The sequence below is a fragment of the Oreochromis aureus genome, linkage group 9 (genome assembly GCF_013358895.1).
Source record: "Oreochromis aureus strain Israel breed Guangdong linkage group 9, ZZ_aureus, whole genome shotgun sequence".
NCBI classification, from domain to species: Eukaryota; Metazoa; Chordata; class Actinopteri; order Cichliformes; family Cichlidae; genus Oreochromis; species Oreochromis aureus.
The window spans coordinates 1,476,804-1,489,543 of NC_052950.1; the positions used below are offsets into that span (position 1 = coordinate 1,476,804).

The 12,740-nt window shown below is 38.2% G+C and overlaps 1 protein-coding gene across 1 annotated transcript; it reads right to left on the reverse strand.

Annotated features, from left to right (window-relative positions):
• Positions 1-2,108: 2,108 nt before the first annotated feature.
• Positions 2,109-4,255, reverse strand: LOC120442044. The gene is made up of 10 exons (XM_039617774.1): positions 4,207-4,255; positions 3,824-3,886; positions 3,590-3,625; positions 3,386-3,495; positions 2,976-3,276; positions 2,857-2,892; positions 2,700-2,747; positions 2,517-2,560; positions 2,282-2,401; positions 2,109-2,114 (listed from the first exon to the last, which is right to left on the reverse strand). The coding sequence occupies exons 1-10, from the start codon at positions 4,253-4,255 to the stop codon at positions 2,109-2,111; spliced, it is 813 nt and encodes a 270-aa protein (XP_039473708.1).
• Between the last annotated feature and the right edge of the window lie 8,485 nt (positions 4,256-12,740).

A 12,740-nucleotide genomic window follows, 5' to 3' on the forward strand; every position in this document is an offset into this window, starting at 1 on the left:
GGACTCTTCAAACATCAGTATGCATTCAGGGGCCATGTAAAGATATGTGCCACCAGTTGGACCGATAGCCTGGGCAGTGAACTTACTCCCTTGATGAAGCATCACAGTGTCTCTTATGTTTGCCATGCCCCAGTCTGTCAGGACTGCCTTCTTAGATGGGTGGTGAACCTATAAGGTATACATATGAGAACTTTCCAGGTTGTCTAAAATCTCACAAATATTATCAAAACTGTCATTCCAAAGACCACAGCTCATAATTAAAAAACAAAACAAAAACAAAACTCAAAGCTTTTAGCACCCAGATCACCCAATCACTGCAGATTTATTCTGAGATTGTTTATTATACCCAACATTAAAATTAATACATTGCATAATGATCAAACATGGTTTTATAGTCCTGTGCATTTTTTATCACCATTCCACTTAAGAAAGTGGTACAGACTAATAAAATAATAGAAACTTTCAGTTTGTAAAGCCTAAACTGATTACAACATGTTTGGGAATTTTGTAGGTGTGCAACAACCAATATATTTTGGGGACTATTAAAGAAACAATGTAAGGCTTCTTACTTTTAAAGAACCCTTTATATGAATATGCCAGTACATTTGAAAAACGAGAAACTGTTGTGTTTAATAGACTGAAGAGAATAAAGTTAAATAAATAATATACTATTTTTATTTTGTTCTTCAAAAACAAAGTAAAGAAAAATAAAAATAAAGTATTGCTTACCATGACATTTGCTGGCTTTATATCCTGGTGAATGATTCTCTTTGCATGGATGTACTCTACTGCCATGGATAAGTCCAGTGGTATGAAGACGGCATCATCCCCTTCAAGCTATCAAGACAATAGATAATATTAATAAAACAATGAGGAGCCAGGTGTGACATCATAACATGTCTACCACTGGAAATGTATTACTTCAAATTGGATTAGTATTCGATTGCAATTGCAATTTCAATTTCAATAAATTACAATGGGACCTAAGACCAACAAAGTCAATGTTTGGAAGTGACCATCAAAAAGCCCTGATTGCAGTCCTCTTGCGAAACTGAAAGCAGAGGTGAATGGTGTGTGTGAGCAAGGTAGCCAACAAATCTGACTCAGTTACACCAGTCCTGTCTGGAGGACTTGGCCAAAATTCCTGAAAAATATTGTAAGAATATTGTAGAAGAAAACCTAAAATGTTTTAACTCATCCAGGTAAAAAAAAAAGCAATTCTACCAAAACAGTAAGGAAGCTTATTGTTAAAAAGTTAAGATTATTCTTTTACTAATACTTTTCTGGCATTTGGCAATTAAAGATCATTGTGGTAATTCTAAATGGTTGAAAACACGAGAGAAAAAAAAGTCATCAGTCTTTTTATATGTTGTACACAAAGATGGTTTCAGGTACATATTTAAACAAATGCCAGCAATAAAAAGTATTTTTTTAATATGAGGGTATTAACATTATTCACATCTACCTAAATGTATTAAACATAAAATTATGAGTATTGGTACCTTCACCAAGCAGCTGTCTGTGTGAAGCACTTGCTGCAGGGTTGCGCCATGAATGTATTCAGCTGCCAACAAAAAGCAGGACTCAGTGCGGGCAACTGCCATGAGTCTGACGATGTTGGGGTGAGACAGTCTCCTAATAAAACAGAAACATCTCCGAATAAAAAACAAAATAGAGGCATGTTATGTTACAGCTTGAGGAACAATTGATTTTGACAATGAAACAAAAAAAAGTGTGTCAAAGTTCTTACAGTGAAACATTCATCTCATGATGAATGTCGCTGTCCTCCATCCCTTGTTGGCCACACATGATCCTTTTAACAGCTGCTGGAATACCATGAAAAGAACCTCTATATACCTTGCCAAATGTCCCTTCTCCCAGTAGATTGTCCTCACTGTATGTAATTAAAGCCTCTTCCACATATGGAACACGTGGAAGATACACTTGGGGATAAAAAACACAAAGTAACATACATTAACATACAGCTACTGCTAATCATTCTTCTACTAACGGCTGGATCAGTAATATCTAGGTTTACTCCAGGAACTTGAGTACCAAATAGTGAAGAATGAAAACCTTTATTTACAATTTTGTCTGATGATATGATGTTAGCCCTAAATGGGAAAGAATGCTTACATGATGACGATTTTGGAGTTGTGTTGAAAGACTCTGCAGAAACTATCAAAAGCCCACTATTTCCAGCACCGTCAGATAGCTCTTCAGCTCCCTCCATAGCTTCTTTTGCCTCAATAACTACATGTGGTAACAAGTCTTGGCTCACTGCTCCACCTGGACCTAGAGATGACCCTACATTTTCCTCCTTCCTTTGCTTGGACTGGCTTTTCTTTCTGACTCTCTCTGTTTCAAATTCAGCTGAGCTGGATGTTTCTGGATGGAAATCCTATGAACACATTCAGCCAAGATACACTTTTTGCAGGGTGCACTGTGAAAATATCCACATTTATGACAATGATAAGAAATTAATTGGTCTGTTCAAGATGAAGCCATGGTTTTACCTGTTCTGCAACACTTTGTCCTATGAGGGTTTCAGGAAGTTCATCTGCAGAATAAGATGCATATTATATACTGTAACTGTGCAATGACCAAGCATAGTAAACAAGTGTGTAAAGGTTGGAAATGTAATGCAAACAAAAAAAGAAGTCAATTTTAATGATTTAGTTGGATGTCCAGACATTCACCTAAACTGCAACTTTCATCACCACCCACTTTAGTTACAGGGTCTTCATCTGTAAAATAACACATTAATTGCAATATATCTGAATGCCCAACATGGTCAGTGTACCATGTTCAGTCATAACATCAAAAATATTCAATTTGGTTTGGGCAGGCACACACCTGAGATGGAACTTTGATCATCCAAACACACGACCTCTGTACAAAAAGTAAAATTATTTCATACCATACAAATTCGAGTGCTAGACAGTAGTTAATAGTAATATTGATCACTTTATTACCCAGTTGTCTTCGCCCGATGTATAGTGTTCTTTTCCACATATGTGTAATATCAGAAACAGTTCTGAATTCTTTGTGGAACTCCTCCTTACTCCACCTGGTCCCGTCAGAATGGCAAAGAGTGAACTCACTCCCCTCAGTACGCTCTGGCCAGAAGCGTTCTTTGCCTATGGTAATTAAATCATCATAGGTTTCATGGCCTTGCAGAATGATTCGAGGTGGAGCTTCGTCCATTATTAACTTCTGGTACCGTCCACACTTTCTATGAGTTCTTGGCTTCCACTCCATGGGAGCCAGTCTGACCTAGCATCAAGGAAAAAAAGGGAAATTTATGAAAAAATATGCCTTTTTAGAAAGTTATTTTTTAATATATTGCTGATAGTCATACACGTAGCTTCACTTTTTAACTAACCTTCAATAATGATTTGCCATGGTCCAAACGTTTATCATTCAATGGAAACTGCCTTTTCTTTACTTGAGGCTGTAGTAGTTTCTTGGCTTTACCAAAGGCCTCTGCTGCACCTGTAATGGATGAAGCTGAAAGTTAATCAAACTGATCCACAGCGAGTTCTATATTACAAGTGATCTCAAAGCAAAATAATTGGGGTTTTCTTACTGAGAAATTCATTGCCACGTGTTGAAGTAGTGTCATCTGCAATATAAATAGGGCAGTGATGTGAAACATGTGGTTTATAGAATTCTACTACAATCACAGACTACTGCACAGTCATCTGCTTTCAAAATGTATTGCATCTATTAATAAAGTGGTTAGTCAATCATAACCTGCTAAGCATATCATGTTAAATAAAGGAGATTATTTTACATGTTGTTCAAAAGTATCAAAACCTACCTGATTTTTCTGCTGTCAGGAGCTTTTTTACGTTGTTATCAAAGCCTTTTTGGGTAATCTCACCTTCAAATAAAATTTTAAAAGGGTAAGTAGTTATAGATTGACTGTAGGAACCACATCCTACATGACTATCTAACTAGCAATAAAGTCTTTTAATTTTGTGAGAAATCTCTTTTGTCATTTTTTTTTTTTTAAATCGGGCACTCCGACAATATCATAAAGTAATAACTAGAGTTCCTGTTAACATACATATTAATTAAGAGAAGTAAATAGGAATACCATACAATGTTAAATAATTAAAGCACGATATCGTCAGGGTTCGTTGCAGTTAAAAAAATGAACTTGCAAGCATTAAAAAAACATTTAATAAAGTGTTTGATTACCATTTTCAAGGTCTTTTTTCAGCTGCTCGTAAGCTTTCAGCTTGTCCATTAGCTGAAATGTATACAAAACAATTACTGAACAGTTTAAATTTAAATCACGTTTCACCACTGTCGCTAGCTAGAATCAATTAGCCAGACAAAAATAGTACTGATTTGGTTTTGTACAAAACTAGCTTTCCTTCTCTGATATGTAACTTTCACAACATAACCGCAACTTAATATAACACAACTGTGGCAAAAATATGAACAAAAGGGAGAAAAAGTTAAACTTACCTTGTGTCGTTAGGAGCCTGAACCGCGGTAAAACTCCGGTGAGGTCAATGACCTTACGCTCTCCCACTGTCACACGTTGATGACGTATTTGGAAATCAATTCGGGTGGGACATGACAACAGCGCCACCTGCAGGAAGATTTTCTCTCTGTCTGGTACCTTGTGTTCTGATACCTGACAACTTTTTTCCTGACAACTGAGACCTGACAATTTTTTGTCTGATACCTGACAACTTTTTTCCTGACAACTGAGACCTGACAATTTTTTGTCTGATACCTGACAACTTTTCTCGTGACAACTGAGACCTGACATTTTTTTGTCTGATACCTGACAACTTCTTTCTTGAGACCTGACGATGTCCTAAAATGTGCACCATACTTAAGAGTCATTACCTCCGTTCATTTTCCCCACATCATATTTACTGGTTGCCCACAAGTGCTCCACAACTCTGGAGAGTCTGTGGTCAACTGGCATAGTTCCACCTGCTAAATACACAGAGAAATTTTGTTAGCAGCTGAACATTTCACACAACAATGTTGTTTTACTGTCAGATGCTTATTAAACACCTCATTGCAATGTTTCATCCCTGAAATGTGAATTTCTTCCCCACGTCTGTACACTTGCATTCATTTTAGTCACAGACCCCCTCATTTTATTTAACTTTTCTTCTTCCTATATAAAACATGTAACATGCTGTCATGTATTCTACAAGCAAGTTTTCCTTTTTCTTTTGGGTGTGTTTATCTAGGTACAAGTTTCACTCCTACATCCAAAACAAGAAACTTGGTCTTTAGTCTCCACTAATTCAACCCTCTGTTAAAATCTATTCACTTGTGAGATCTAATCATCTTTCCCTAATCTAACAACAATCAACTAATTTGCATATGGAATCATAACCCACTAAGTTGGCAGGACAACAGAAATACATATTTAAAATATTACCAAAAATAGAATTTTCTTCATACAGTACTCACTGGTGTTGCTCAATCAGCAGAAAACATCTCACAATTTACCATATTAAAACTGCATTTATTACGTAATCACTAGTTGGTCATACCAATTTTCCTCTTTTTCCTTTTTCCTTTTTTTCACACAAGTCAACCTGTTGTCCTGCAACCCAGAGAGTTAAGTATCAGCTGAGTCTATTTTAGCATTGATGAGAGATGTGGTCGTGTTCATGAGTGTAAGCTGGTCTTTAAACTTTACACAAACAGCCAACAACTTTCAGTCATCATCATCACCAAACTTGATCTTCTTCCCATGGAAGGCCAGGATTTGTCCTTGCTCTCAGAGGTTCACCGACAACATCATTGTGTGTGAATGGATTTGAGAAGACTCTCTGAGTCTCACAATTGCCATACTGAGAGTCAAATCTCCTGATGAAGACCGACAGAACATCGTGGACTTGAATACCGCAGGCAAACGACAGTGCCCCTGATCCATTAACGCTGATGACGACTGACGACCAGCAGCAGCATGTAAGAAAAGCGAGTAATGCAACATGTACTGTGAATTACAGGCTGGGCAGTTGAACAGTGGGATAAAGAATTGTGGAAGAGCACTGGACATTGAGTGTCATATTTGCCATGCTTGGAGTAATTGTGGAAGAGAAGACTGGAGAAGAAAAAGAGAAGGAACAGACTGTGTTTGCTGGAACTTTGAAGCCCGAACAGGACACTGTGAATGAAAAAGGGACCAGTGAGAGGTGAACCTGGACGACTTAGACTGCGAGAATATAGGATATGATTGGAAAAATTGAAGCCTGAACTCATGATTGTTTAGGGATGTCCACCACATCACAACAAAGAGGTAAACAATACAAAAGGTAAAAATAATAAGAAAATAACTGACAATTATATTAATGAATTGAAAACACACATACACAAATTGTTACATGTGAGATTATTTTTGAAATGAATCAGAAGTGAGATAGTTTGAATCTAAAGCTCAGTGAAAGAATGCATGAAGTAAAACTGATTATAATTTAAGATGCAATGAAGAAACAGCTTACACGTAGAGTACATTAACATGAATACATAGAAATGCAACGAGGAAAACGCTTACATTCATATTCATGACACAAACATGGCATAATTGGTATTTCTGACCAGAGATAGAGAAATGGGTCATTTAACCACTTGTGATAATAATGAAAATGTCTTAGTTTTGTTATTTTCAGGAGTAAAGCAGACTTGGACCAGTTCTTCAGATGCCGCAGTCGGAAGGAAAATTGTAGGTTAATATCAATGGAGAAGTTAAGGCAAGTTTCTGGTTGAATTGTTCACAGAATGATGTGTCCATGAACCTGAAAAGCAAGCCCTAGCTCCTGGCTGAAGACTAGGAGTGCTTTATTTAAGGTGGGAAATTAAAGTTTGGGTTAGCAATTCGGGGAAAAAAGAAAACTGACTGCTTAACTGGCGAATTGGGAAGTGTCTGGGAGACTGTGAAGCCATAGATGCAAAAATAACACATACACATACACATACAAACAGAGAATGCATTAATCTTACAGAGACAAGCTCATGAAGATTAATGAACAGATATTGAATAAACCTGGCTAAGAACACAAGCATATGCAATGAAGATCAGCTTGCTAATTGTATGAGTGATAGGATGGTGTGAATGTTTAATAAAATAGACTTAAAGCTTGAAGTTGAAGTTGACTCAAAGGAGCTATGGAAATTAACAGAAGAAAAGTGACTAAAGTAGTCTAAAAGAGTGACTTAGGAGTGCTCTCGTACTGAGTGATTAAAACCAGTGATTAGTATAGAAAGAAAATGAAAATAATTCAATAATGTGTTAAGGTTTAAACATGTATTTCTCTTGTTAAGTTGGCTGTTGAGCTATGACTCAGTATGCAAATTAGCTGGAGCAAAGACACTTCCTGTGTGTGTGTGTGTCGGAGGCTTTCAGTTCAAGAGAGAGCGGTGGCTGGTGAAGATTATTTGGCGAAATATATAATGGTAAAGTATCAGGATATTTGATTACGGTGGTCAGGTCTGTTCAGAGGGGCAGATTTGGACAGGAAATTTATAATGTAGTGATGACACGTTGTCAAAATCGGTTTATATCATATGCTGAATGAAAACATGGCAAAGTGAGGAAGGGTGACATTGTGCAAACGGTCTTTGATCTTTTGACGAGGTTTTCGGTGTGTTGAAAGGGTGAACTTTGAGATTGTTTTTGATTTTGGAGGCTGTTGTTTTATCTCCAGAGAGGGTGTTTGATCAGACATGGATATGTCTGAGAGGGGCCCGGGAAATTTTTTGTAGTAGTGCACTCAGAATAAACCTGTCAGGTGATTTTGTTTGGTACTTTGATGAGCTAATAATCAGCTCTCTTTTTTTTTTTTTCTCATTTTTGTTCTAAGCAGGCCTGGAAGAGAGTGAACTAACAGCGCTGACAAAATTTCCGGACAAACAGATATGAGGTGACTTTTCCAGATTTCAATGGGTGGAGGAAAGGCTACCTGTGGGGACCTGATCAGATTGGAAGTCCCTGTTTAACGGATTGCAGCGAGTCAATCCAGTCAAAAGTATAGAGAACTATTTTCCTAAAAAGGAAAAAGAAATAAAACAAATGATTGAGCTCATTTTGCTGATGTGGAGCATTTCATTAGGCTGCAGTATCAGCAAAAATATCATGTGTGAATGCATGTGAGTGAATGTGAGTGACTGGACTAAGGTGGGAATGAATAAATGTGGACAAATTTACCATGTGAGGAAAATCAGGGGATGCTTTGTTTTGCTTTTGCCATAAGCAGGACAAGTGGAAGACTTAATTCTGGGGATGCTGATGTTCCTTTGAGTGAATTTCTGTTTTATTGATTTGGGTTAGACCAGGGGTCTGCAACCTTTTACACCCAAAGAGCCATTTGGACCCGGTTTCCACGCAAAAGAAAACACTGGGAGCCGCAAATACTTTTTGACATCTAAAATGAAGATAACACTGTATATATTGTTTTTTATCTTTATGCTTTGTGTGAACAACTAAGGTGTGCTGCTTAAGAAATCCATGAAGTGCTACAGAGAAAATTAAATTATATTTATGTAATCAACACATTTTGAACTCTTAAAGAAATATAACAAAAGCAAAGACACCAACCTGAACTAAAATGATCCATGTAGCAAACAAAAACGGTTGTCAGCCGCCACCCTTATATCGCCTTTGGGCTGTTGGAGCCTTGACCTGACTCTTAAAAAATAATTGGAAAAAAGCACTATGCTGCTGAAAAATGAAAAATAGTGAGAGGAGTAGGAATATTTTACTGCTATTATTTGCTGCTATTTTTATAATCATCATTAACATTTCAGTATTAATAGTGATGTTGCATTCAGATGCATTCAGATGTTCAAATATATGGTTATAGTCTTTATTACAGGTCCAGAAAGAACCACTTTAAATTGTGGAGTTGAATCTATAATTTAAAGGTTTTTGAATGTTTTGTATTTTTATACTGAAGTCTTCAGTGGGTGAGAAGCTGACTGCAGGCTGACAGGAAATGCGTCTGCAAGCCATGCTTTTGCAGAAGTGAAACTGTTCAGAGAGCAGATGCACACTCTGTGCACCCACAGACAGACGAGACATACACACACTTAGTTAGAGGGATCACTGATAGGGGAAAGTTCAAATTGTTTTGCTTGGGGTTGCTGTTAGACTATATTAGGAGGAGCAAACATATTGGCAGATCTGAGAAGGAAAACCTGTGTTATGAAAATGATTTTAATCTTTTATACATGATTGCATTTGAGCTTATTAAAGAGCTGTGGCTCCTGGTCAAGTGAAGGTCAGAAACTCTTGGCGGGCGTTATGATCAGCCAATACACGGTGAGGAGGACAGGAGCTCTGAAAGGAATTGCAACACACCTGCCTACATGACATATGCCTGGAGTTATATCCTTATATCCTTATATTCTTTAGAGCTAAGAGTTAAGTTTGTATCATTTATCACTTATATCCTTTTGAGTAAGTCTTAAGTTTCATTTATGTTCAGTTTGAGTAAGTTTCCTTCATGGTTTGAGTATCATCATTTGAGTGTGACATTTAGAAGTCACACATAGTTCAGCTGTGCACGAGCACAGGCCTTATGTCTGGCTAGGACGAGGGGTGTGAGGTGAGCCGGAGTGCAGGAGAGGTCATGACACATACATAGCATACACTGCAGACACACACATACACACCATAATAGATCTATTTTGGTAAGTAAGAAGTGAAGATGGGTTTTTGCTGCAATTGCAGAATTGTGCCGAAGTACTTAGAGGAAGTGCACCTGATGTTCCAGGAAGATAAGCCTGGGCAGGATGGAGACAGGAAGCATCTGCCGTTGACCCGAAGAAGATGTTCTGTTTTAGACTATGTTAAGAGTCATTGTGGTTTTGGAGTGACGTATGCTTTGTTTAAATCTGCCTAGCAACAGAAAAGGGGGCTGTACTATCTTAACCCTATAAAACCGTTGTTTGAATATGGTAAAGCAGTTCAATACTGATTGGGTTGTTGGACTCACACATGTGTTCATTAAAATGTCGTCTAATTGCACACTGGACCGGATCTGTGGTTATTTATGGATTCCTCTCTCAACATTGAACCCTAACATTTGGGGGCTCGTTCCGGTGAGAGAGAGGGAATTTTGGTGTAGACGGAGAGATCCGGGGTCCGTGGTAATTGGACGGGCAGACGGTAATCAGTGGTGAAAATGAGCAGGCATTCTCCGGGGCATTTAAAGGTAAGACACTGCCTGTTGAAATATATTTCCAAAAGGTGTCACATTGGGCATGTCAAATTAAAAGTCTACTCACTGAAACTACTGGTGAAGGTCTGTTTTGATTTTGCTGAAGTTTTTATGAGGTTTACCGGTTGAAGTAATGATAATGAAGTATAAGTGACAGTACTGAGTAATGAGAATAAAGGAATGAAAAGAGAATTAAAGCAGTTGGAGCTGCTAATTTAGTGTGGTAGGGAATTTGGTCATTTTGTGGGTTGGAGCCCAATTGGTTATGCAACCCTTAAGAACTTTCTCGGAGGTGACGCTCCCTGCTGGATAGAGAAATCTATCCTTCACCTAGCTGTGACTAGGGATAGTTTCGGGCAACATTCGAGGAGGACTTGGGAATCTCCAAAACTGTTGAGGGTTGTCCTTAATCTTAACCCTGTTTTGGGTGTAGATTGTTGTTTCAAATTATTCTAAATTACTTTAGGACGAGGAGTCTGGGACCCTTAAGAAGTGCATTTTTCTCCTTGGTAACGCTTGCACTAGGGCAGGACGCTGACCCTTGGCCTACCGGTGAGTAGGGATAGTACCGTCGACAGCGGGGGAGAACTTGGGAACCTCCGAAATTGCTAGGAGTTAGAGTCTCCTATTTTGCGCTTTTTTGGCTACGATAAATTTGGTTAGGGCATTAGCAATCGGGCCACCGTCAGGGACGGAATACTGGCTAAAATTGGTCGCAAAAAAGTCTGGGACTTGATGGGTTGGACCGTTATTATTAAATTTGTCGAAATTATATAGGTTTAAGAGGCCTAAATCTGTGCAGTTGTAATTAATAAGACGTCTGTAATATAAAATATGAGATCCATGAGTAAGATCAGTCTCTGTGTCAGCAATGCACAGCCGGATGTGCACTGATGGTGTGTGTAAATGCAAATGAGGAGCGGTGACGTGCAGAGAGGGTGGTTTCAGTTTCGAGAGTATTGAGCTTTATGACTATTGTTTGCCAATTTTGCTAAATGCCTATATTTAAGAGGCTGGTTTTGCTTATCACGAGAGTGTAAATACAGTTTGAATATATTAGTGTGGATGTATAGTAAATGACTGAATTTTGATAGATGTATATATCTTGAGCCATAAATGCTGGTGTGTTTTATTTTTTCAGTTATGTGTGTGTGGTGAGAAGCTGTGAGGACGATGAGAGGTTTCAGTTTTCTTTTTCTTTTTTCTTTTGACTTGCTCTTTCTGATCATGGAAGGCATGTCCAAAATACTCGTATGAAAGCGTATTTTGTGTGATTTTAACTGTGTGAATGCTGTCAGTATTTGATTGGAGTGACTCTGCGTGAGTTCTCTGAGTGAGAGAAAAGGCAGGGTGTGTGAGACGACTCATGGCGTCTGAAAGAGGTTAGAACCTTTAAAAGTGTGTATGAAAGAGAGGAGTGTGAAATATATTTCTTTTGTGATGTAAAGTAGGATGTTTTAAAGTTTGAAAGTGCTTTTAATTCAAGAAATGCATGAGGGATGGTATGAGAGGTTGAGTTTCTTTTTCTCTCAGTTCAAAAACACATAAGTATATACTCTTGGTTAATTGTTGGGATGTTTGAAAGAGCTCTATTTAAATGTGTGTGAGTGAAAATGAATGTGTACTGTTTTAGATCAAGATTTAGTAGAATTACTGATCGTTTGTAGACTGTGAAATTCAAAGGGAGACAGAGTCTGACTGTTGCCTGCAGGAAGTCTCTGCGGAGGCTGCTGCAACAGGAAGTATGTGTGTGTGTGTGGGACAGGAAACGCATGCCCATATATGGGAACTGAGTGTGTAAAGAAAGAACACAGAGAGACAGATGAGCTACCTCTAGTCACATGAAGCAAATGAAGCCTTTAAGAAAAGAAATGAATATAATACTAATTGTATGCTTTAGTGTGCCCATACAGGTGGACCTCTCTCAACATTGAAATGATTAACAGAATTGGGAGAAAATAAGCCAGTTTTTGGCTCGAAGTTGTGCAGCTTGATCTCTCACTTTGTCCCTGAAACTGAGAAGAAACTCAAAGGACGGTCAAGGACAGTCAATTTCCTGATGAAGACCGACAGAACATCGTGGACTTGAAGAATTAATTGAAGCTAAAAGCAGTGCAAGCGAAAGCAGTAACACTGACGATCACTGATGAGTCCAGCAGTATGAAAAATGCCACATGCATGCTGGTGAAGAACAGTGTGATGTGTCTGCTTGAAGGCACTGACTCTCATATTTGCCATGAATGGAGAAGAAAACAGAGCAAATGAAAATAAGACTGAAGGCACTGAATGTGATAGTTTGCCATGCTGGGACTTGACCTGAAAGAAAAGACTGTAAAGAAAACAGAGAAGAAACAGACTGTGTTTGCTGGAGCTTTGAAGCCCGAACAGGACACTGTGAATGAAAGAGGACCGGTGAGAGATGAAGCTGGACGACTTTGATGGCGAGAATATAGGATATGATTGGATTGAAACTGATTGTTTAGGGATGTCCACCACATCACAACAAAGAGGTAAACAATACAAAAGGTAAAAATA

Coding starts and splice junctions, on each gene's coding strand:
- LOC120442044 (XM_039617774.1), bottom strand. CDS start 4,255: ATGGACAAGCTGAAAGCTTACGAGCAGCTGAAAAAAGACCTTGAAAAT. Junction 3,496..3,589: donor ACGTGGCAATGAATTTCTCA/GTAAGAAAACCC, acceptor CATCCATTACAG/GTGCAGCAGAGGCCTTTGGT. Junction 2,893..2,975: donor CATCGGGCGAAGACAACTGG/GTAATAAAGTGA, acceptor CTTTTTGTACAG/AGGTCGTGTGTTTGGATGAT.